This window comes from Lagopus muta, chromosome 8 (assembly GCF_023343835.1).
Source record: "Lagopus muta isolate bLagMut1 chromosome 8, bLagMut1 primary, whole genome shotgun sequence".
Taxonomy (NCBI): domain Eukaryota; kingdom Metazoa; phylum Chordata; class Aves; order Galliformes; family Phasianidae; genus Lagopus; species Lagopus muta.
The window spans coordinates 5,593,679-5,618,753 of NC_064440.1; the positions used below are offsets into that span (position 1 = coordinate 5,593,679).

A 25,075-nucleotide genomic window follows, 5' to 3' on the forward strand; every position below is an offset into this window, starting at 1 on the left:
AATTCTGAAGGTTTAAATTAAATAACAAAATAATCATGGAGGCTGAAAAAGACCACTAAGGTCATCTAGTTCAACTGTCAACCCATCACCACCGTGCCCACCAAGTCAGGTCCCACCTTCTGGCATCTCTCTACTTGTTTCCTTTGTAAACAGCCTGTTACATCTCCATAACCCCTACGGGCTGCCTGAAGCACGTCAAATGTTGAATTTCTATGATGTGTGGTAGAAGGGGAAGGCCAGGAGGGCACTCACCACCGGAGCCACACGTCTGGGAGCACTGCGACCAGGCCGACCACGCCGATAGCCGGCAGTCCACCACGCACTGCACCACGCACTCGCTGCTCGTCTCCACCGGCTTCTCCAGGCGACGCTGTCGGCGAGCAACAAAATGCACACGTAAGCCATAACCAGGGCGACATCATGCTGCTGAGGGGCAGAAAATTAGGAGAATTCAATTAATGTTTGCCCGTCTCTCCGCGGCGCGCGGCTTCTCTCTTCACCTGCTCGCAGTGCCGTGCACTGACCGTCTCCCCATCGCTGCGCACGCAGCTCAGGAGCCGCTTCCGAACTCCTCGCCCGCACGTCGCGTTCCCGTTGAGCTGGCACGTGCTCCAGGCTGCAGGCACAAGACACAGCACTCTGCTGTAACTCGCCTTCGAGTTACACTTCACCATGTTAGCTCGTATCGAACCCAAGAAGAAAGCACACAAAAGGAAGTTGCTCTTCAGTAAAAGCGAGGCTCAGATTTGAAGCTCAGAGCTTCCGCACGCAGATAATCCTGAACAAAACCAGTACACCACGGTGCACAGAAAACTGTTAAATGCTGATAAAGCGTATCAATTAAACCCAGTTGGTGCATTTGCAGGGCTGTATTGTCAGAAGGAAAGCTTCACTTTGATAAAGTAGCTGTGGAAGTTTCTGAAAAGCAACTATAATTTCATCCGTTTTATGTCTCAAAGCAAAGCTTCCCATTATTTCAAATAGAGCTCAAGTACTCGTGAACTAAAACAGGCATTACTAGGAGGAGAGAATTCATATCATATTGCTCGTCCAAAATTATGAGGAGCAGTATGCAAGCAAAGCAAAATAAGCCATAAAACACCATTTAAAATAAACAAAAAACATAACACGCACAACTAAAATTTCCATACACCAGCAAGAAATAGGAAGCGTACCAGCAGAAAAACATATTACTTTGTCTTCCACCTTTGATAAACATCAATGCGTAACTGTTCTTCATTTCTGAAATACGGTGCTAAAAAAAGGTTTCATCATCATGCTGTCTGTATTTCTCAGGCTCAGTTTGTATTCAGGTGTAACAGTTTCTGCAGCTCTGCTCTCCTCCCCACCAGTCTACAAGTTCATCTCAGATCTCCTCTTAGTATCTTTCTCAATGATCTGAGTCAGTCAAAACAAAAGGGCTCGCACTTTTTCTTTTTGCTAGTTCATATGAAACAGATCTAATTGCTCCTGACTAAGGCCAAAACAATGTATTTTGCTTTCAATATCCTATGCCCACCCAGATAAGCTGTATCACCTCCAATTCAGACTTCTGCTGGGTATTATTGCCTTCCCTGGAACCATACATGTTACATTCTCTTGTAACTGGAGCTTTGCACACAGTTCTGCTGATGCCCAAACAAACAAACAGATCCCATTTGACTTGTTCTATTTCCAGCACACACACAATGATAACTGCTAAAATCCTACATTTATCCATTAACCTGTAGAACTGTAGGCATGTAATTAGTGTTAGTGAAATTAGTGATGTCTGCAAGTAAGCCTTGTAATGACAAGGCTGAAACCAACACAGCAAGCAAACATAACTAACAACACAACTGGAGAAAGCCTTTAAGGACCTGGGTCTTTTACATAAAGATAATTAAGAAAGCTGAACATCAGTTTAAAGTGCACTGTAATTTGTGTCCCTTCCTGGAAAGAATAGATTGGAAAATTATACCTACCTGTTAGATTGTACTGATACTGGAAGCAGTTTTGGTTAAGAATACACGGTTTCATTTGTGAATCTTCAGGACAGGGCTTTCTACTGACAGGAGATCTTAGCACTTGTCGAGATCGGGTTTGCACAGTACTTGGATCACACGCCTGCATACAGAAGTGATGGACAGCACAAGAGACCCCGATGAATACATAGACATGGCGCTGGGGCTGTCATAAGCACACCCACAGTGCTGAGAGAGGGTTGTGCTGACAAGATGGGGTGACTTTTTACAGCCTGTGACATGATATGCTGACGTCAGGCTGGTTATAACCCAGGATTCTGCTTGTTCACATAGTCACATGAGTATGAGCCAAGTGAAGTCTATTTTCATTTGTCCTTGTGCATCACAGGCACTGCAGATGTTTGTTCTCACCAGCCTTCCATCCCTACTTCTGGTTTCCATTTCAGTTGTGCTCTTAGCAACAGTGACCAAGTGCTTCCAGTCTTACAACATCCCCTCTGTGGTGAGGACAGCACCTGCTCACTATCCACCCTCCAGAACATGAGGGACGTAAGGACATAACATAACCTCTTCTCAGTTCACACAGAGGTGCCACCCACTTCTGCCCACACATGACTTCTGGTTTGGACCAGAGAGAGCTGTGTCACTGCCGTGTGCCCAGCTTAGTTGTCGTGCCCACATCACACTGCCTGGGGAGGATGGAGTCACAGTGCTGAAAATTAAATGGCTGTGGCAGCGATCAGGGCTAATTGGTGGTTAAAAGCACCACAGACAGCTGTTTTGTCTCATTAAATGATCTCATAAAAAAGTATAAATAGGCTTATGCTGAAGCTAGGGTGATTATGGAAGTATATAATGGCCTTTTTAGCTGTAAGGCTGGGATAGAACACCAGCCCCGAGGGCTCTGGCCCACTGAGCCTCAGCAGAGCTCTTCCACAGTCCCACAAAGCGGGCAAGTGAGAGTGGTCCCAGCAAACCTAATGAAAATGAATCCCAATTAAATAAATCTCTATTATCCAGAGGCATTTACTGAACAAGATGACCTATTTAATTCCTAACAGTCTCTCATTAGGACCAAAGATTGCTTTGGAACAGCAAAGAAAATGAAGAAAACAAAACATGTAGAAAAATATTTTCATAAGTGATTGAGAATTTAAAACATGATTTTTCTGTAGAGTCTTCTAAATAAAATAAAATAAAAAACTAACAGCTTAAAGCCACAGGCTTATTATCATGCTACTAAGTGCTGTCAAACACTGAACCCTGCATGGGTGAAAGTATGGATAATTCCTGTACTGTGAATATTAAACAGAGATGTCATGGCACTGCAGCATAAAATGTCAGACTGCTGTAAACTGGATTAGTAGCGCAGATGATAGCATTAACAAAACAGAATAAATATCAGAACAAACAGGAAAAGTTCTGGTCTGCTTTCAAAACAGTTGTCAAGGTGTGTGTCCCTTAATGCTTACATTACATGAAGGAAATTGTGTTATGTTCTGATGTTGACATACATCTTGTCAAACCATTTTAAACGGTAATCTTATTTGAATATCCACGCTCATCTAAAACAACTAATTGTTCTCAATTGTCTGAAAATTAAACCTGTGCTGTTTACCAATAGTTTATGGCCTTCTCCACAACCAGTCTGCTCATCCTCACAGTAATAGCTTAAGTAACTTGGCCATTTAAAAGAAACAAAAAAAATCAAAGCAGGTATTTCTGTAGCTACTGCTAATTAATTTTCTCCTGCATTTTTACCAAAGGAAAAGAAACAAATCAACGAACACTGGGAAAGAAGTTCAGTTTGTGCCAGCTCCAAAATACCTGCCTTTGCTCCCTTTCCAAAAACAACCCACCTGTAGGTAGACAATATGCATAATTTGTAGATAAGTAACTGCTTTTAATAAAACAGTATTGTCTAGCATGCATCCTGCTGTGCACAATTACAGGGCCTTGATGCAGTTCAGCACTGTGTGGTATTCATGCTGTTGCAGCCACCCAGCAGTCCTGGCTAGCCAGGCAATTTTCCCTCTCGGATGTCCTTTTAGTGGAACAGTGAAACAGCCCCGACTCCAACAGGTTGAGATATATCTCACATTTGCCAGGATCTAAACAAATGAGGAGTTTACTGCAGATCTGAAGCTGGCATTCTCACTGCACTGATGAGCCACCTTGTTGAGGAGCCAGGGTTGATACGATAAGCAACTCACTTTTACCTGTTCTGAATAATAAAGAATCTCTGTCGCAAAAGTGTTCATTTAATCAAGCCGAGGACATGGGAAACATGCAAAAATTCAAAGTCTGCAAACTGTAACTAATATCCTGTAATATTATTTGTTGAGTTTCTCTTTACGTCAATTGAGAAGTCAATTTAGTTTTATAATTGATTTTCTGGCCTTACTCTTTCAAGTTAACTATGTAAAAAATTGAACCAAATATATATGGAACTGAATAAGCGGCAGGAGGGAATGGCTAGCAAAGAAAAAGATGAAAGCTGGAATTTTCAAAGGAGCAAGAGGGAGCCGAGCATCCAACCACTGTGGAATCTCAATAGGGTTGGGTGCACAACTCCTACAGGACTCCACAAAAATCCCAGGCTGGAAAAATAAAATACTATATGGCAAAGAATAAGGAATGGGTTTGGAAACCCGAAGTAGTCAGAGGATGTAAACAGCAAAAGTTGAAGAAGAGAGATTGTTTCTTGTGAGGAAATACTGAGAGCATTAACAAGAAATAAAGAAACACATCAGCTGCTAGGCAGGAGGAACTGTTACAGAGCTAACCAAGATCTGGGCAAGACTACAGAAGGGCTTGATTCTGAGTATTCTCACAGATGTAGAAAAGGACAGTCAACCTGACTACTCAAAAATAATATTCCATATGAAACAGTACAGGTGCCATTCCATCAGTGAGTGGTGCTTCTCAGGTGTTGGTACTGGGGCTGGCACTACCTAACTTCTTGTCCTGAGGAGAAGGATTTGGAAGTGCTGGTTGATGAAAAATTCAACATGAGCCAGCAATGTGTGTTTGCAGCTCAGAAAGCCAACTGTATGCTGGGCTGCATCAAAAAAGGGGTGGGTGGCCAGCAGGGCAAGGGAGGAAATTCCTCTCTACTTTGCCCCTGTAAGTATCTGGAGTACCATGTCCAGACCTTGGGCTTCCAGCATAAGAGTGACGTGGAACTATTGGAGCAGGTCCAGAGGAGGCCACAAAGACACTCAGAGGGCTGGAGCACCTCTCCCATGAAGAAAAGTTGAAACAGATAGCCTTGTTCAGCCTGGAGAAGAGAAGGCTCCAGGGAATCCTCACTGCAGCCTTCCATTACCTAAAGGAGGCCTGCCCAAAAGTTGGGAAGGGATTTCTTACAAGAGCACGTAGAGAAAAGAAAAGGGGTAAAGGTTTTAAACTGGAAAAGGATAGATTTCTTATCCCACTAGGAAACCAAGTTTATTCTCACAAGCATATATGAATCCACTTTATTTTTTTTAATAAACAGAAAGCGCATCAGCCCTTTTCCAAGCACTTTCATTTCCAATTTCTCTCTTTCCATTAAACAGTGTGGTACTTTAAAAGGCATAATTTTACTTCAAGTCATTCCACTAATAAATACTATTTTTACTGACTGTAGATTTAGCTTTTCATTATTAATTTTACATAAAGTTGGACATTCCCTCTTGTAAGTAGTTGGGTTTGTGCTCAGCATCAGCCAGTGCAGTATATACAGCAAAAGGAAAATGAAAGAAGAAAAGGTGCAGTCAGCATCACTGTTCAGAGACAGGCAGGTATGTACAATTACAGTATGCCGTTGTGGGAATTAAATTTTGACTTGTTTTTTTTAGATCATCTCCTTACAGTCATGCTATTTATTTTTATGCCTGTGGGAGGATTTGGCATGTAACAACTAGCTTAAATTGGGCATTATAGAAATCTTTCTACCCTGAAAGTCAAGGTGACAGATTTAGACTGATTTATGAAGGTAGATTTAGACTGTGTCAGAGCTAGAAGATGGCCAAACTGAGTGCAATGCAGAAGCTGAAGCCCTCCATGCCATGCTTGTATGGATCTCACTGATCTGTGATGGGATCCAGCTCATGCACACAGCTCAGGTATATGAAATGAGACAAGAAAGTGGGCTCAAATTCTGCCTCTGGCTTGAGTGTAAAGGGCTGGGTCTTGACTCCAAAGACACCTCCAGCAAACTGCAATGAGAACAGCTCTGGAGAGATGCCAGACCACAGGAAACCAAGACTCTGCTCTGCCAGAGGGTTGGGTCTACAACGAAGGACAACTTAGTCTTCCTTCTACCTGAGAATCATGAGAGCTTACTATCTGCTTGGCCAGTGGAAAACCTTTGTCTAATTTCTATCTTTATTCAGGGAAAATCTACTTTCTGCACCACCCAGGCTATAGATTTCTGCCTGTACAGGTTAGAGATTTCTGGATCAAAGAAGGAGGATGAATATGGATGTTGACTGGCAATAAATATAAGAGAGAAAACAAGAAATGCTATGATGCATGAAAGCAGAAGGTACAGATGTTGTAACTTTATGTACCTTCAAGGTTAAGTGCCAACTAATTTTGGCACTTAGCTTTACAGACAGTGTTGGCTGTTGGTTTTATTCCAGACTCCTCCTCGATGACTGTAAGCAATGGAGTGTGCAATTCAGGCACATACTTCCTTTGATATAACTGGTAGACATGGAATTAATTTCTAGATGGTAATAATAATGGGCATGTAACTCAAGTCACAATTCATATCTTACAAATCATACAGCATATCTTAGAGCATAAGGACATCATACACTGACAGTAAGTTTCTTTACATGCATAACTCGACTGTCCCCTACTTTACTGCATTAAATCTCACTGTTTTCATTATTCTTTTCTATCAATTGTGAAAAAGCTGAGTTTGAGCCCAGCATCTACAGACAAGATTATATATATGATAACAAAAAGAAAACATCCTGAGGCACTGGAAGATAAATATCACGTTAAGAGAGGAATGAATTGGTGTCTTTCCTAAAGGACTATTCACTTGAGAAACTATAAAAGCCATCTTCTTGATTCTACAGAGGAATTCTTGGCATTATATCTACTGCATTTTTTAGTATTTCTTTTAGCCAGTCACATTTTTCTAGCATGACCACTTGACACTATTTTAAGATAATATGAAAAGTGAGGGATATAAACATACACAAAGAATGTACCCAGCCTTTGCTCCAGACAATAACAGAACAGACGAAGTATAGAAAGTTTGTTCTGGAAGAAAAGGATGCAAAATAAAATAAAGGTTTCATAAGGTTATGAAATCTAAGTCCTTGAGGAAGGGTTGTTAACGTTGCACATTAATATATTCTATCAGACTTTCTTTGTGGTGGATTTAAAAAGCTGTCCACTGATCTAGGCTTTCACATGCATCATAATTGTTCAGCATAAAGGTTGTAACGCAGTAACAGAAAGCCCTTTAAGCTGCTTTATTTATCAAATGGCTTGTATTAAGCACGCTGCTCTATAAATAGCTGGCCACGTTATATTTAAAAGTCTATTCATAAGGAAACATGCAACCTCAAACTAAGGTAAATGCGTTGGCAGCAACAAGGTTTAACTATTTTTAACATTGCAATGAACCACTGCATTGTTCATGCAGACGTGGATGTTTCAGAACAATTTAACAATCCCCTTACAGTAACACGAGCACTCCTTTAAAATGAAAATGCACTTATGTAGACTTCCTTTTTGAGACGTATCTAAGTTCTGAAACTCACTTGCATACTTACATAACTGTTATTTATTTTATAAACATTTTTAATAAAGGTGAATAAAACAAACCAACAAACCTAAAATATATATATAAATCACTAACTTTTTTGATAAAACCATCTCAAAAAAAATCAGGTCATACCTATGGACAAAGAACAGTGTATGTTGATCCAGGAAAGCATTAGGCCAGCATGATTCTTATTCTTGACTTAACTGAATTATCCCCTAGTCTAGAAATTAAACTCTATTCAATCTTCATTCTTCAGCCCAATACTCATAATACCCAGGTCCTCTGTCAAGCTTACATGTGAAGTTACCAGTTGAGACGAAGATCCAGTAATGCGTGCAATGAACCGCAAAACCTACAAATGAGTCCTCGATTTCTTTTCCAATTGGCTTAGGGGGAAAGCACTTCCAAACCATAACAACTCAGACTCACACCTGAGATGAAAGTCACTGTGAAACCTGTGAGTCAGCTGTATTGCCTATTGCCACTTTTAGTACAAGCAGTTATCTGAATATTGCACACACCTCACAGATTCAGGAGAATAATAAATCAGTTGTTACAAGTCCTGAGCACTGTAAATGGCTATTGATCCAGGAGGAAAATGCTCACTGAAATAGGGACAGCTGCTCTCATTCGCTTGACATGTAACCCCCTCTAATTAACTAATTTCAGACCTCTTAGAATTTGCTGCTAGGAAAACCAACAGATGAGGCAAACATGAAGGCCACTCAGATCCGACAGTAGGGCTGTGACTGCTATTCACAAGGTAGCACACAGCTAACAAAAAAAAAAATTGAGGTAATTATTTCAGGGACTTGTAGCACAACTCACATATTAACTCATTTTAAGAGTGCTTTGATGAATTCAATTGAAGTCAATTAATTATATTTCCAAGTCAGATGAAGACAAAGTCAAGACACTGCAGGTAGTGCCTGTTATTCGATCACTGAATATTTAACAGAGATGATAGGATTTCAGCTTCCAGATTGTTTAGCTGGGTCTTTGAGCAATCAAGTGATGATGTCTGACTAAACACGCTATTGTAGCCGGAATGAATATGAAATCTCTGAAGCAAAATGCAAGTCAATCTAATTTGCTCATGATTTTTTTTTCTAACTAACTAGCAAGCTTCAAACTGTTATTTTAATGGCTTTAAAGCCTTGATATTTAACTTACATGGGTGTTACTTAGCGACAAAGAAGAAAACTTTATGAGCCAAAAAATAGTCTTCAATCAGAGAGAAAACCATTTTGAATTTCTTCTTACAATAGAGAATGTGAGAGTAAAAGAGAAGCTTTAAATCAGTAATTATGAGTTTCTTGAATCCAGCAAAGAGACAGAACCTCAAAAGTAATCTTGAGGTATTACATTTCAGACAGTTGCATTTCTGGGTCACAGCAAAGTGCCATTAGAGGAAATTTGTGTAGCGATGTTAAATAGCAGCATGATCAAGATGCAAAAATTGCAATTCAATTGAAAAATCTACATAAAGGAATGGTGGCAGCGCCTTGAACTAAGAAAAATGCCCCTACAAAGAGTAATACTAAAAAGGAATCAAGAAACCAAAAGGAATACAACCACAGCTGCATGCTTTTGTAGAAAGAAGTATTGAAGAAAATACTTCCTATTGACAAAGCAGTCACCACCTTTATGACTCATTGATTTCAATATGATTCAAGATCATTTACCATCTTGAAAGTAAAAAATCCACATGGGAAGAGTACTGCTACAACATAAAACAGAAGTAATGAAGTAGTACCCCAGAAAGTATCCAGGGTATACAATGACATACTGACAAAGGGTAAACTGGATAATCTAAAAGGCCTTTTTATATTTGGCTGATAAAGCTTAGTTATTCTGCTATCAGGATGAATTTATTATCAACACTATAAAATTGGAGCAGAGCACCAAAGTGACTGGAAAAGAATTCTCACGTGACCAAATCTTAGGTAAATATCTTGAACCAAAGAGCTACTCAGTCAAAGATGATGCTGAAATTGGAGTTGCTCATTTCTTACAAACTGGAATTTGTCAAGTTTCATAAATCCTCTTTATCTCCTGTAAGCCAAACACGGCCAGAGATACAGGAGGATTTCCCAGAATGCTCTTTGGCAGATGCCTCACAAGAGTTCTAGGTCTAACATAATGCCAACTATTTTGTAATGAAATGTAAATGTGTTCGAAAGAAAAGTAACAAGGCTGTATGGTTTGTCTTTTCTGTTTAAGCATGATGTGATCCTTCAAAAGTTTTAAGTTACCTGGGGAGCCATACTTAGGAAATGTATTTTCAGTGAATATACAAAAAGTGTTTTGCACATTCTTTGAGGATGGGCATTTACTTGCAGCATGAGGTGAGTTGGAAATCATGCAGGTGTTTATCACTTACTGAGTAAAATTCCCTCAAAAAAACTGAACAGGCAATCCTAATGGGCTAGAGGCTTTACATAGACCAACTTATTGACGTGACACTCCATAGCAAGAGACTTGATGCAGACTGGAGGCACAACAGGTTTGACCAAAATGATGTTTGGCTCCAGGTGCAAACTTTTATATTTGGGTGGTTTTTTGCAGTGCTTCCATGCAAGACCCAAATCCAACCTCCCAGCTATAAAGGAGTTATCCAACTGACTATACGTAGATCTTCTCTTAAAGATGAAATGAGAAACTCCATTGACTCCATTGCCTTTGTAACTCCATTCACTATGTTCACCAGTGCATGGCCATTCTTAGCTGCCACCTTTTCCCTGTGACAACTAAGGAGGCTGAAGGTTGCTTTAATCATCCTTGTGCTGGCAGTGCCTCACTCCTGGCCATTCAGTTACCCTCAATCCCTGCCCCATGTACAGAATGAATAAACACCATTTTCACAGAAGGGTCATTCTGCATGTATAGCAAATCCAGTGCTTGCCTTAAGAGTTATTAAGCATCTGCAGTCTGGGAGGAACTGTGCTGTGTGGCCCTCTTAAAACCAAAGGAACACAAACAGCCCGTGTAGCTATAAAAGTGAGACAGTGCTGCTGTAAACTCTTCAAAGGGAGGGTTTTATTTGTCTATAAAACTTCAAGCTGTTTATTGCTTTGTATCTGGACAGAACTATTTAAACACATGCTCTCTCCACACACAGTCATCTCTGTTTCACAACAAAGCATTGCAGAACAGCTTGTGAAAGCATATTGTTCAGTTAATTGCATTGGCAGGCAGACACCCTCATATTTATGAATTAACATCTCCCATGGCAGAACGATGTACAAGGAGAAATGAGGACTGTGGCACATGAGCCTGGAAGCACCAAAAGTTATGTCACCTGATGGAGTGTCATCCCATCAGGCTTGTTGTGGTCATCCCTTTGTGCTTCTGTGAGCTGTAGAGACTTCACCATTGCAGTAAAGGAGTCTTCCACCAAAAACTCAGGGTGTCTTAAGGATATTAGGATGCCTCAAGCAGTCCTTCATAACCAACTCACTAATGTGACTGAAAAATACCCAATGGCTTTGAGAAGCTGCATTAGTTACTGCAAGCTAAAGTGAAGAAAATCTATTTCTGAAAACAACTTAATGGCAAAGAAACAGCCCAACCAGGGTGGGACTTTGAAAGGATCTGTATCGGTTGCAAGCGAATTCTACTTAATCGAAGCTGATCTGCTCAGGAGGAGGTGAACACAGGAAATGAAACCCAAGCTTTCATTTGACATGATCTTACTGAATATATCGATAGCCTACACAAAATATTACAGGAGGAAATTACCTATGTCAGCAGTACTACAAGTATCTGTCCAATAACCTCTCGGACTTTTGATAATGGCCTTGTTAACGTAAGGGCAGTGAATATTTCTGCCACTTAAGTATGTCACAAAACTGCTTAGAATTAGCCTAGCACCTATTTCAACACTAACCATAGAGAAACGATAGCTTTCAAATTGCATGCCTTGAGGCCAAAGAGTTTTCACAGGGCAAAATTTGCAGCTTCTTTCCATCTTGGACAGTTAAAAAACTAACAAACAACAGAGAGCATTTGGCAGTGGTTGCATAATTCAGAGAGCTTAGAGTATTTTGTGACATAACAAACTGTTCACACATCTTGCTGCCGTACCCTTGTTACTACTGCCTCAAATCTTCCTTCAGGGTTTTTGGAGGAGGAGATGCTAGACAGAAATACTGTCTTTTTGAGAAGAGAGAGCTGTAATTCCCTCCAGCCTAAGATCTGTCTGGAGGAGTGCCACCATCCCTAACCATGAGAGATATGCACCACATACAGAGCGCTCCCCTGAGTAGGGGGACACAAACAGACACTTAACCACAACACAATGCCAATCCTGTCACCTGCTGTGCTTGATTGAATTGTCACAGACATACCTATGTGTTTTACTAAGTAATTTTCTAGAGTTCAGTCTCTGTAGAAATAAAGAAATCTCCAGATTCAACCACGTAGGCAGTAGGATCCATGAAAATGTATTTACTTTGTTGTTAGAAATTAATTCTTTCACACAGCGGTTGAAGGACAAAGAATACAACACGAGGAACTTTCCACTGGAACCTCAGCCAGGAAAACCTACCTGTGGACACGTGCTCCATGGTCCCCAGTCAGACACTGCACACTCATTGGGGCAGTACAAGCTGCACTTCCGAATTTCACTTGGGATTTCAGCCTTATTGCACAGGGTGTTGGGTACAGCTTCCCCTCCATGGTCTTCTGTAGTACTTACACACCTACACAGAAAACATAAATTTTTGTTTGAGTTTAATCAGCTTATTACAGAAGTGACAGATGTCAGCAGGTCTGCACAACTCCAGATAGGACACTGTATGTAACACAAAGCTGTACGCATTAAGTCAAAGTGATGAATTAATGGTGTTAACAAGCCAAATTGAAATGCTATGCACATGATGGACTTCTGTGATTCAGGTTTCAATAAATACTGTAAATAAATATTTAAAGCTTCATACAAGGAGCTTTTAACTTTGATTGGAAGACACATGAATGAAGAGAAAATGACAACCAGAAAGAACAAACCTTTGTACTCCCATTAGTAACATCCTCACATTTAGAAATCACAGTATTTGCCAAGCCTAGGGAATGAATACTTACTGATAATGAACACCACTCCAGTTAACACTGTGCTATTACTTAGGGAATATGTTAGCAATGAGAATATGGAGGCTATGCAGGTCAGGAGTGTGCTGTACCTGTATGGCATTTAGGTTAAAGAATTCTAATTTAAACATCATGCCTTCTTCATGAAAGAAATCTTAATCATAACACAAGGCTTCATCTCTCAGTGCTTTCCCTGTTAATCATCATACAGACACACGCATTTCTTTTCATCTGAAATACCTTGGACTTAACAACATATTCACTGTCACTTAGCCAGTTGTTTCAGCTTTATGCAAGCATGTTTGAGCTCTTTATAATTTGCAATTGTGCTTTTGTCTTCACGCACCTGACTTTCCTCGTTTGTATTCCTTCTCCACAGTGGAGGGAATTTTGTTCACTGTTGATTTTGCACGGAGACCACGGTTCGACTACCCAAGAATACTGATTGCACTCAGTGTAGCATGGGACTGCCTCGTACACCTGCCAGAAAAAAGAATCAAAACTATTCATTTGAACTATCCGGGTCAGCATCTCTGCAGAAACACCTCAGCCAAAACAACAAAAGAGTAGACTGAAAAACATCCTATCTTCTGCTCCTTATGCTCTAAGTGTTATCATATCTTTAAGTTCATTTATTCATTATTGACTTGCCAGGGGATTTCTAAGTATATGATAAACTGTAGTATGCATGCAGCATCTTAGGATGCAGGATAAATAAGTTATTCTCTAAAGCCAGAGCAGGAATTCCATTACAATTTCATTTGCTCAGACTGCTCTCACTATAATCTATCATGTCATTCACTGGGACCATATGCACCGCATCATTTTCATGTTTCAAAAGGTACATGTTTAAAATCTGCACTCATTTGCCTGTGCTTCTAGCATATCCTGGTAAGTAATTTAACACAACCTACAAATTTCATCTTTATACACAAAACCATAAATGCTAGTGACTTTTCTCTAACATATCTCTCAATCAAACACGACTGTGTATTCACCTGAACTACAGTATCTATGCAGAAAGAAAAATACAACCAAATACTGAGAAAAATAACACAAAAGCTTGATAAACATTTCTTTTGATGCTCAGCATTCAATCTGGTTGAAGCAGCACACTGAGGAGCAGTACTTCAGCAGATTTCTAGGTTTAAACAAATGAATGTTTCAACAGTTCTGTTACTGTAATGAATAAAACTTACTTGTTTTGAACCAATCTGTCTGCAGAAGCTGATCTGAAGGTACAACATTCTCTCTTGCTGCCCCTCAAAAACAGAGCCTACCTAAGATTTCTTCTTCAGCAAGCGAAAATTTCCATGGCCATGCTGCTGTCATCGGTACAAGTCTCACTGATAAAATAACTGTAGACTCATCCACCCCACCCCTCAAATAAAGAATTTCAGCTACACATCTGATTTACAGCTTCATTTTAAAATAATAGCTTATGACTATAGCAATAATGAAATCTTATTTGCAATATTTTGCAGGTGAAGGATGGGGAGATTGGCTTGAGAAGAGAACCGGTGCCTCATCGGCACGTTAACTTCCTATCAGATGAGAAGAAGGTAACTTGCTAAAGATACACAGGTATATCTATATGCATAGCAGCTAAGTCTCAGTGTCAGCTATTCACTAATTAGCTGTGCAGTCACACTCATTAGCATGAAATGATACACACAGGAGCAAAGCAAGGAAGCACCTGTGGGTGGGAGTTGTGCTCCCAGCCCAGCCTGCAGGCACAGGGGGCCATAGCAGTGTGTTGAGAAGCAGGCACAGTCCCAACAGATGGATGTAGAGACTCAGGGTATTTATCAGTGTCTCTGCTCTATGGGGGGAAAAGCAGCTACACTGCCTGAATTGTTTGACTAAACACTGCTTTCTACAGGAGATATTTGTGAGAAATGTGTGCTTTAGGCGTAAGCAGAGTTTTCCCTAAGGGTTGGAGGTGAACAACACCAGAATGCAAACACCATGAGTACCTCAGCACCCAGCCCACAGCAAGGAGTGAGCTACAGCTGCTCCTGCACCAGCCCAGACCAAAGGCTTGGCACTGCCGCCTTGTGAGCACAGTCACCTCTCACCTTCTGGTTTACAGTCAGTTATATATGGAAAACCCATGCAGCCCATTTGCAGACAGTAGAGAACTAACATCAGGAATTTACAACACTTATATTTTGATGGTCAAAATGTGTGGTATTTGCCATTCGTGGCACATTTTTGTATAAGAAAACCAGCAGGGTTTGGGAAGGGATGGGATGCCACATGAACTAAAACCCACCTGAGGAAACACGCACAGGCAAAATAAAAAGATGATACATAGTTAATAGTGATGTGAAGTGATACCTCAAATGCACTCTCTTGGAAAGCAGGCAGGGCTGCAATAATAAAGCTGTTAATATAGCATTTGTATTCTGGTGCCTAGTCATGTCAAGCCTGTGTGACCGCATGGGGAGCCTCATCTCTCTCCCTGGAGACAGCTGCAGGTTTGTACGAGCTGAGCAGGGCACGCACACAGACAACAGCACACAGCACCAGCCACACAATATCAGCAGAGCCCAAAGGACCAACTTAAACCCTGCAGCTCCTGCTTCGTGTGCTGGCCCCAAAGAGCCCACAACACGGCAGTCTGCAGCTCAGTTGCTCCTTGCATCCACATCATTAAAGTTAGGACTCCCATCAAACCACCCTCCAGTGCAGAACCTTTCCCTAACCCACACCTGAGCCTCCTCAGATGTCCTGTTGCTGACACCAGAGAGCAGAGCTCCCTATGAGAGCTGCAGCTGCCCCTCAGCCTCTTCTCTCTGGGCCCGACAAACCCAGGGAGCTCAGCTGCTCCTCACGCACCTTGATCCTATGCATTCTTCCTGTGTACCTCTCTTGGATTCAAGTTGTTAGGCTTGGCTTGGGCCAACACGCCTGAGCCAGAGCAGGCTGGGATACACCACTCCTCTTCCCAAGCACAAACACAACAGCTCCTGGGAAAACAACCCACTTAACGCTCACTGCTGCTAAACTTACACAAACCCACTATGCAGTGCACTTAGAAATCCCTTACCAGTGAACATCCAACATTGGTGCAGAGCTGCATGGCTGCACTGCATCTCCTGAAGGACGGAAGCTAGAACAAGACGGAGGGATGAGCAGAGGGCTCTGTAACTCAGCACTGCTCGCTGTATCATTCTCTGTAACCACAACTAATCTGAGATATATTAACACCTGAGTCCTAAAATCAAATTGATAGGCATGGTCCAAAGGAATTAAGGGCAAGAAAGATAGAAGTTGTTTTTTGGGACACAAACCACTGTAGGTTTCTTCTGAAAAAAAAAAAAAAAAAGAAGCCAGTTCTTACTCACTCCAATGCAAACCCTAAGTTCTTCCTAAAGTATCTTGGATTCCTACACAACATACAGAAGTTAGCATTTATATATATCTGTTGTTAGTCTCTTTTTTTTTTTTTTTTAATAGCTCATCCTTACCTTCTAATGAAAGGTCCAAACATCTAAACACAACAGAACTTTTATGTAATTAACAGCACCCTGAAATGTATTTATTTACATGGAGGTCAGTAATAACAATGATCTCCCAAAGGACATACAGGAAAAAGTACACTTGCCAAACTGATGTGATTCATTAAAAGAAATTCCTAGCTGTATTTTGGGTAGCTTTCCTGATGAGCACCTCCAGCTTAAACCAGAACAAGGTTCAACACTTCTGAAAATCACAGCAACTTCATATTCCAGTGAACATCAAGATTTATTGTCCCTCAAGGTAAATATTGACTCTGGTTTTCCCTCAGTCAATATTTTAGTTTTCAAGACAGTAAATCTCAGTGTTCACCTCAACTAAAGTCAATATCTGCTTATTATATTAGAACAACCAAACTGATCACTGTAGCAGTTGCCTGAGACACTGAGGACTACCTCTGTGCTATTCACTTCTAACAAAAATGGGCTAAATTCATTGCTAACGTAAGTCCATTTCACATCACTGCCCTTATACCAAGGTTACATTAGATCTAATACATTGAAACAGCCTGAACCGAAGAAATAACAACCTATTTTTGAGCTACAGAGACCACCACAAATAACACTAAAACCCTGTGAGGGCTAAAAAAAATCATGTAGAAAAGAGAGTTGATTTTCTCTGGTTTGGAAAGACGCTTCTTTGTAATGAAATTCAAATGTAGATATTAAAAACGCTCCTACTGAGGCTTGCCAGCAATTTGCCCACTTCTAATACTTTTTGCAAGGCCATTTCTCTATTTCCTGAATATTGAAACTTCAAGAGGCAGCAGCACTGAGATGTCACCATGTGCAAACGACTCTCCTCGACTTACAGTTCAGGGCTGTGACTTGACGACACTTGGACTGCAGCCAGTGCTTCTCCTGCAGGCAGCCTGACACACATGGATCCGGAGCACAGTGGGAAACAGAGCCACAGAGGCATCCCCCTATTACAATCACCTGTACATCTGACCTCTACGTTGCCTCCACCTTGTTCATCCAAATGTCTTTCTTTGGTGAGGTAGGTGATATTCCACCCAGATACGACCTGAATAACTGTTGTACCGCCTAATACTGCCTTCGTGTTCCATTTAATCCACAGCAGACATTTCCTAATAATGAGTTCATTTTACTTAATTCTTCAAAACTGATTTCAAAATGAAGTACATGCTTTGTTAATTACTTAAGTGCATGTCTGATTTGGCAGATCTAAGCACACATTTAAAAGCTTTACTAAACTAGCTGTGTGTCAGTATGACAAGTACTTGCACATTAACAAACACTACATCACAGAAATGACCTCATTAAAATTTTAACATTAAATAGTTCTCTTTAAAATGAAATTGATTTTAATTCATTCTAGTTTGCGCATTGATCACAATAGTTAGAAATACGCTAACTGCTCATCAGTATGAAAACCCATTTAACAATTGATTTTTAAGCAATTTGGATTTTGCAAAGCATCTGTTTCAGTGATGAACGCTTGCCTTGGGGCATTTAAACTCTGCAAATAGCCACCAACCTCAAAAGACACTGTTTAAGAACAACTTACAGCACGAAAGTTTGCAAAGATAAGCATGTGTTTGATCCACTGAAAAGATGGGAGTTCCTGAAACTGTGTGCCTGTAACAGTCTATAGAAATGCCAAAATTGTTGTGAAGCAAATTCAGCACTGTTGCTTTGCATTTGCATGCAAGGCAAAGGGATTAGTGTTTCTGACTTCCTTTCTGGTAAGGAAAAAAAGCAATCAATTAGAACTTCCATAAGGTTACAATAAACCTCTGCTGGTGTTGAAGCAAGACTGTAGAAAACCTGAAACTGGTTTGTTGGTTTGTAGCTGACAAAAGGATGGGATTGATTTTATTCTAACATCTGAGCAGAACACATGAATTACAAGTCAGGGCAATAGCTACTCATAGACAGAAAGAAGTATTCCCAGGCTCACGTTTGGAAGCTCCTACAGAAACAGACACTTCAGCATTACTTTAAATGATTGGCCATGGTGACAGCCTTCAAAAACAGTGTCAAAAAATGATGGGTTTTCAGCGAGTAGGATGGGTAAAAACAATCACGAGTTCTCTGAAGTTTCCCTAGCTCTTGATTACCTATTTATAAGCCAACCCTCAAAACAGCTCAACTTTAATCCTAATTTACACATGAGAAAATTGAGGATGAAGAATTAAGTGATCTATTAGAGGCTGGAGAGGAAGCCCCCAGGGAACATGGGACTGCAGCTGGAAATGCCCTATTTCTTGCACTAACTAGAAGACAGCTTGAAATCAGATACTGAACTGTTCAGATAAAGACATTTCAGGATGGAACCATCAGAAAAAGCAGCAGTGCAAAACTCTGGCTGTAAAACGAGGCAAAATAAAAGAGGAGAGACATTCAGAAAGCAGCAGAACATTTTTGCTGAAAAGACATCTGGATGTTCCACATCCCCTCACCATAGCCTTCACACGCCTTTGTTGTATCTAGTTCATTGCTACACTTTTGTAGGAACGCTGGCCTCCTAGTAAGTCACTTATTTTCTTCTAACGGATGATTAAATATGCAAAGACAGACACTACTGTATTTCAAATTCCTAAGCGTAACGAATGGAAAATGTCTTGTTTAAAAAGTTAATTGAAGTAAGCTCTGCTGAAGCACCATCATTACAGCAAATACCTAAAGAACTAACAAGTTGCTCAGCAAGGTTTATTAATTCATATTTACTATTCCTAAGTGTTTTTACACTTTTCTTGCAGCCACTAAGAACACTGGGATATAACATTGTGAAGCATGAGTGCTTCTTCCCAGAGATTAAAGCAAGAAGTTTGCGTAATTAAATGGGAGAAAATACAGGAGAAAACATTCTGTAAGCGGTTGTCCACCTCAATTAATTCTGCCTAGAAGCTGGGAGGCTCAGAGCACCTCAGAGTCCTGGTGAGGAGGGGCAGCTCCCAGCCCCAACCACATCCCAGACCCCTGAGATGCCACCTGAACCCCACGCTGTACAACACTGGCAGGTCTGAACATACGGGTGTTGGTATTCATTGTGGGACTAATTATGCAGAGAGTGGGAGGATGGATAAACAACGAGGAGCACCGGAGGTTTCACTGTCCCCAAAGTCCTCAGACTCTGAGCAGCAGAGCTCAGCACTGCGGATGACCTTGCAGGTACCTCGCAGGCACGGTGTGTTTCTACCTGAAATACTCAGGCAAGACAATTTACTCTTAGAATTATACCTCCAGAACTGACATGTTAACATGGGAATGGGGCATACGCTAATACAAGGGGCCACTTCCTGTGGCTCTGCTTTTTGTTTTAATTATATTGCTTCGACACCAAGAAAATACTGAATGTAAACAAGATATTAACAAAGGATACTGTACTGTGTTGTCAAACACAGGGGTCTAAACCAAGGCAGAAACTCATTAGTAAGAGCGGTGCTGCTTTTTTTCGCTGATTCCAGAAGCTGTAAGTATTGCAGCTTCTGCTGTCTCCCTGTCACAAAGCAAGGCAAGCAGAGCAAATTTAAGTAGATATAAATAAATCAATGTCCTGCGTTTTTGAAACAGCGCATTCTGCTGAAGCTGAAGGATAGTTTCAGGGGTAACAAATGAATGTGGCACCTCTGTGGATGAATCTGTAATGTGGTAATAATGCTGGATCCAGTTTTAAAAAGAGGAAGGGAAAAAAGCTGATTGATGCAGAACAACATCGAAGCCCCTTTTTACTAAATGAGAACAATCAGATAAGATGAAGACAGATTGCAACACCAACCTGAGCCTTTGTAGATGTCCATGTTAGCAGGGCGTGACAAGCAGAAAGGAAAGAAAATTATATATTCATTAGTTGAGCTGCTGTATGATAATACTGAGATTAAAAAAAAAGGCAGAATAACTGCTTAAAATAGAATCGTTACAGTGTAAGGTTGCATTCAATTCTTTGATTTCCCCATCTTTCAGAAAAGAAAAAAAAATCCCTCAAGTAGAAATCAGGCACTTATTTACGAGTGAATGAAGGCATGGCTATGGTGAGGAGCGAACCAGAGTTCATTCAGCCTCACCCACCAATCCTCCGGAATTCCTCAGTGTCTCAAAATCAGAGCCTTAGGAGAAAAATAAATCTATGAAGCTTAACTTGGAATCTGCTCAGAAACCCCCCCAATTATAGAATATCAATCACAACAGATATTAGAGACTTTCAGACATTTAAATCTTAATTGGGTGGCACCATCCCTGTGAAGCCTGTGGATCCGCTGCAGAGCGCAGAGCCCTACCAGCTGTGTGCCATCGGGTGCGACCGGTCTCCATGAATGCTATCAATATCTCAGAGTAGATTTCATTAAGGAAAAATAATTAAATGATAAAAATTCAATAACGCGGGCACACAGCGTGTACACATCCAACTGAGAAGGACAGCTGTGCGGAGGTGGCTGAGCATCCCGAGCATCACCCACTGCCTCTGTCCTGCCAAAGCAGAGCCCTTCTGCAGGTCAAACCCTGCCCCAATGGGACTGAATGAGCCATTGCCCCATTGAAAAGCCGAGTCACCTGTCACATGAAATGAAATAAGTGCTGCTACTAAACACAAACAGTCCCAAAGAAGCACTTTCTTTGCAGGCATCTCTGCAATAGGCAATTTGAAGAAAAGATCATCAGAGCTTACTGCTAAGTTAAAAACGATGCCTCGGAGACAAAGTTTCAGCCCTGGTCCTTCTCTTAAAAGAGATTTTAAATCATTTCAAGGTCTAGAAACTTCAAATTGATATTTGACCAGTCTATTTTCATGTCTTAAGCAAGACCAAATTAGTGTTGCAGAGCAGCCACTTGTCCTTACACTGGACTGACACAATTTTTTCACAGGAGATTTAAAACCGCTTAGCTGAAAAGAACAGAATGATTGATAGCCCTATAGGCAAGAAACAGAAGAGATTGGGAAGTGTCAGACAGCTGAAAGTCATATATGTTTTCTGAAATGCTTCCACGTGACCGTGCTGAAGGCTCAAACTGGAGACAACTGCAAAGTGCTCCAAGGGCTGCCCACGCTCACAGCCATAAACCGCCCCATTTCAGGGTCCTGCAAAAGCAGCAGCAGAAATGCAGACTAGCTCCTAATCTTACTGTTTCATTAGGCTACGGCTGTCATTCTCCCCTCAGCCTCACTCAGCAGCGGGGCTGATTGCTCCTCATCACCATCGAGACAGAGCCAGAAACAGCTGCTCATGGGGAGAGCGGGACAGAGCTGATCGATGCGTGACGGATCCTAGGGCTGCAGATCACTCACAGCCTGATTAATAACCGGGCCTGGAAATTTCTTCTCAGAGAAGCGGGTTGCTCCAGAAGTCAGGATAGCTGACAGCCTGTTGCATCCCGTATTTATGGTGGCTGTCTTACTGCCGAGACAGGCGGATATTAGCGCTGTGTTTCGATGCAGCGTTAACTTGAGCAATTTTCTCTGTCTAATTACAGGTGGTGTAAAGCTTCTGGCATGGCTGGGAAGAGGCCCCCCTCATGATAAGCAAGCTGAAGTCAGGCTGCCGCATAGATGAAGGCAGCCACTGTCACAGCGCTGTAGACTCAGACATCCTGCAATTGCTGTGATCTGTGAGGGTTGTGAGGTATTTTGATGTTTCTTGTAGGCAGATTCAGACAGAGTAGACGCAGACATCCAAGAGCTCGGTTTTATTTACAAAATGCATGCGTTCTAGAAGAGAGATTTCTGCAGAGAGAATCCTGATCTACCTGAGACCACTCCCCAGCAAGGATATCCATCATTAAACTAAAAGTTCCCTTTAAATCTTACCCAATCTCCTTTAGACACACCAGAATGTACATATGCTATCCCTGGAACCAAAAGATAGCAACAGAGTGCTTGCTAGCCACTCTTTGTAGGGTAACAAGCATGTCTCTAGTTATAGTATCTTTCTTCAGCATTTCCATTTCTTTCTTTCAGATCAGAAAACATGAGTATTTCAGATTCCTGTGTTTCTACCACCGACCTGTATTTTGAGGTTATGTGTTTACACAGAGCTATACAAATCCACAGGAAACAATGTAAAGTCTTATAATGGCTGCTTCTGTTGTGGGTCATGCTGGAGCAAGCATGAACCATCTGAACATTTACAGGTACACTAGTTTCATGTTTAGAAAGAAAGAAAATATCAATCATGGTGAACTTCTGCTGCAGCACCTATTTGTTTAAAATGTGTATTAGTGATGCTTATATATAGTGTAGTTAATGAGAAGCTAGATAAAGAACAAATAGACATCTTTAGAATAAGTCTGGCCACATATGATTGCAGAATGCTAACTACATACACAACCACGCTCTGCAAAAATCAAGATCTAGCAGCTATTTCTGTTTTCTTTGTGTTTTGTTTTTAAGGAATTAACTTAATCTGAATATTGATACTTAACCATAAAACAGAGCTCTCTGTATCCACTGGGGTTAATGGCCCCAGTAATAATCACCAGCAGAGCCCCAAGCCCTGTTCCATAGAGCCACAGTGTTCAGAAGGTTACATCAGGGCACAAGTGACTCAGCAGGTCTGGCACCTCTGCCATTCCTACAGCATTACCTCTATGCATTCATGACTCTGGAAATAACAGCAAAAAAGGCTCTTCCCCAAAACAGTAAGCAGAAGGGAAAGTAGAAGGCAAATGCACATCAAGACTACACAACAAAGCTGTGCTTCAGTGTGTCATACACACAAACCAATCCATCTAAAACCTCTTAAAGAAGTAAATAATGCTACAGAGCAAATAGTATGTGGTGTAAGCTAGAGGAAACAGCAGTTCAAAGACCATGCAAATGGCCTAAAGAACAGTATTCACTCAGTCTATACAGCTGAGGATGAGAGAAAGTGAAGTTGAATGGCAGAGCTGAAAAGAACGGAAGAGTCAAAGAAAAGGGAACTGCTGTTACCTATTGCAGAAACCACATGGAGAATGTTCAGCCTAAACTTAGGCAATATTCAGTAGAGAAGACAGTAGAAAATGGAAGATCACCAAAAGAGTGAAGGGAAAGAAGGATGAGACAAGCTCTTTATGATGGGCACCGGCTCAGAAAGTTTGGCCAGCAAGGACAGCAAACTTGAAGAGACTCTCAAAATAACTTACGGATCAATGAGCTACTTAGGAATGATGGAGATGTGACTGCACAAGATTCTTCAGAAGATGCAACACGAAAAAGTTGGAGGAGGAAAAGGGAGAAAAACACAGTGAACTGCAGAGCAGACAGAAATACTTTAACTCCTGGAAAAATATTTTCATACAGACATTATATAGGAGCAACAGAAAATAACAAGGAGACTAGCAGCAGGCAGCATGGGCTCGAGAAGAAAAAAAGAAAAGAAGTGTGAATTCATTCTGATGTTCTTCTGTAACAGGAACAGATGCTGTGGATAGGGATGAAATGGCAGATATTACAGTGACTTGAGAAAGTCTTTTGACACTATCTCTCAGGCTAAGAAAATATGGTCTGGATGAATCTAATACTTGATAAGTACAAAATATGTTGGAAAACCATGCTCAGAATGGTTAGTAGTGTAAAACAAGCAAGAAGTCTCATGAATGGCTATGCAGAGCTTTACTTTCTGTATCCAGTCTCACTTCGTGTTTTCATTAATTTAGGGCTGATGGATTGAAAATGATTCCTACTGACTCTGCAGATGCTGCTGAGGTGAAAGGGACAGTAAGGCAGCACTCAGAGAATAAGAGAATTCAAAATGTGCTTTTCAAACTGGAGGTATGTACTGAAAAAATAGGTTGATGGAGAACCACAGAATTAGATTCATAATAGTGGAAACACAGGATAGAAAACTGGCCCCTGCACAGGATCCAGAAATTATGAAGACCCATAAAGAAAATGGTCTATAATGTTTTGTTGTTGTTGTTGTTGTTGTTGTTGTTGTTGTTGCTGTTTTTTAAAAGACTAAACACTGACTTTATATTCAGCTATGGCATGGGCTCATCTCACTAACCATGTCCAGATGTGTTTATCCACAGAACTTTCTCTACAAATTGGAAATACATGGATTTGATGGGAGGACTGTTCAGTGGATGAAGAACTGGCTGCAGGATCAAACCCAGAGAGTCAATGGCTCAGTGTCTGGATGGAGATCAGTGATAAGTGGTGTCCTTCAGGAGTCAGTACTGGGACTAATGCTCTTTAATATCTTTATCAACGACACTGACAGCAAATTTATGGATATCACCCAAGGAATGGGATGCCATCCAGAGAGACCTAGACAGGTCCAAGCAGTGGGTCCAGGAGATTCAGCAAAATTAAGGGCAAGGCTGTGCACCTGGGTCATGGCAGCCACCAACACAAGCTGGGGGACAAAAGGATAGAGCCCTGCCAAGATGGACTTGGGGATACTGGAGGGGGGAAGCTGGATGTGAGCCAACAATGTGAGCTCTTGCAACCCAGGAAGCCAAACATAACCTGAGCTGCATCAAAAGAAGTGTGGCCAGAAGGGCAATGGAGGGGATCCTGTCTCTCTACTTTGTGTTGATGAGACTTCAACTGCAGTACTGCATCCAGATGAAAAGAGACAGAGACCTGTCGGAGTGCATCCAGAGGAGGACCACAAAAATCATCCAAGGGATGGAATACCTCCCCTGTGAGCTAGGGCTGGTCAGCATGGAGAAGAGAAGGCTCCAGAGAGACCTGAGTGTGGATTTTCAGTATCTAAACGTGAGCTGTGCAAAAGAAAGGGACAAACGCTTCAGCAGGCTCTGTTGTGATTGGACAATGAAAA

General features: G+C 41.2%; 1 protein-coding gene across 18 annotated transcripts in view; it reads right to left on the reverse strand.

Annotated features, from left to right (window-relative positions):
• THSD7B (thrombospondin type 1 domain containing 7B) overlaps positions 1–25,075 on the reverse strand; it is a 292,293-nt gene that overhangs the window by 19,899 nt on the left and 247,319 nt on the right. For all 18 annotated transcript variants that reach the window (XM_048953272.1, XM_048953264.1, XM_048953266.1 and 15 more), the window contains 5 exons: positions 13,172–13,305; positions 12,287–12,440; positions 1,965–2,106; positions 501–616; positions 253–370 (listed from right to left, as the gene is read on the reverse strand). In XM_048953272.1, coding sequence (XP_048809229.1) covers positions 253–370; positions 501–616; positions 1,965–2,106; positions 12,287–12,440; positions 13,172–13,305 — 664 coding nt within the window. The remainder of the gene's footprint in view (positions 1–252; positions 371–500; positions 617–1,964; positions 2,107–12,286; positions 12,441–13,171; positions 13,306–25,075) is intronic.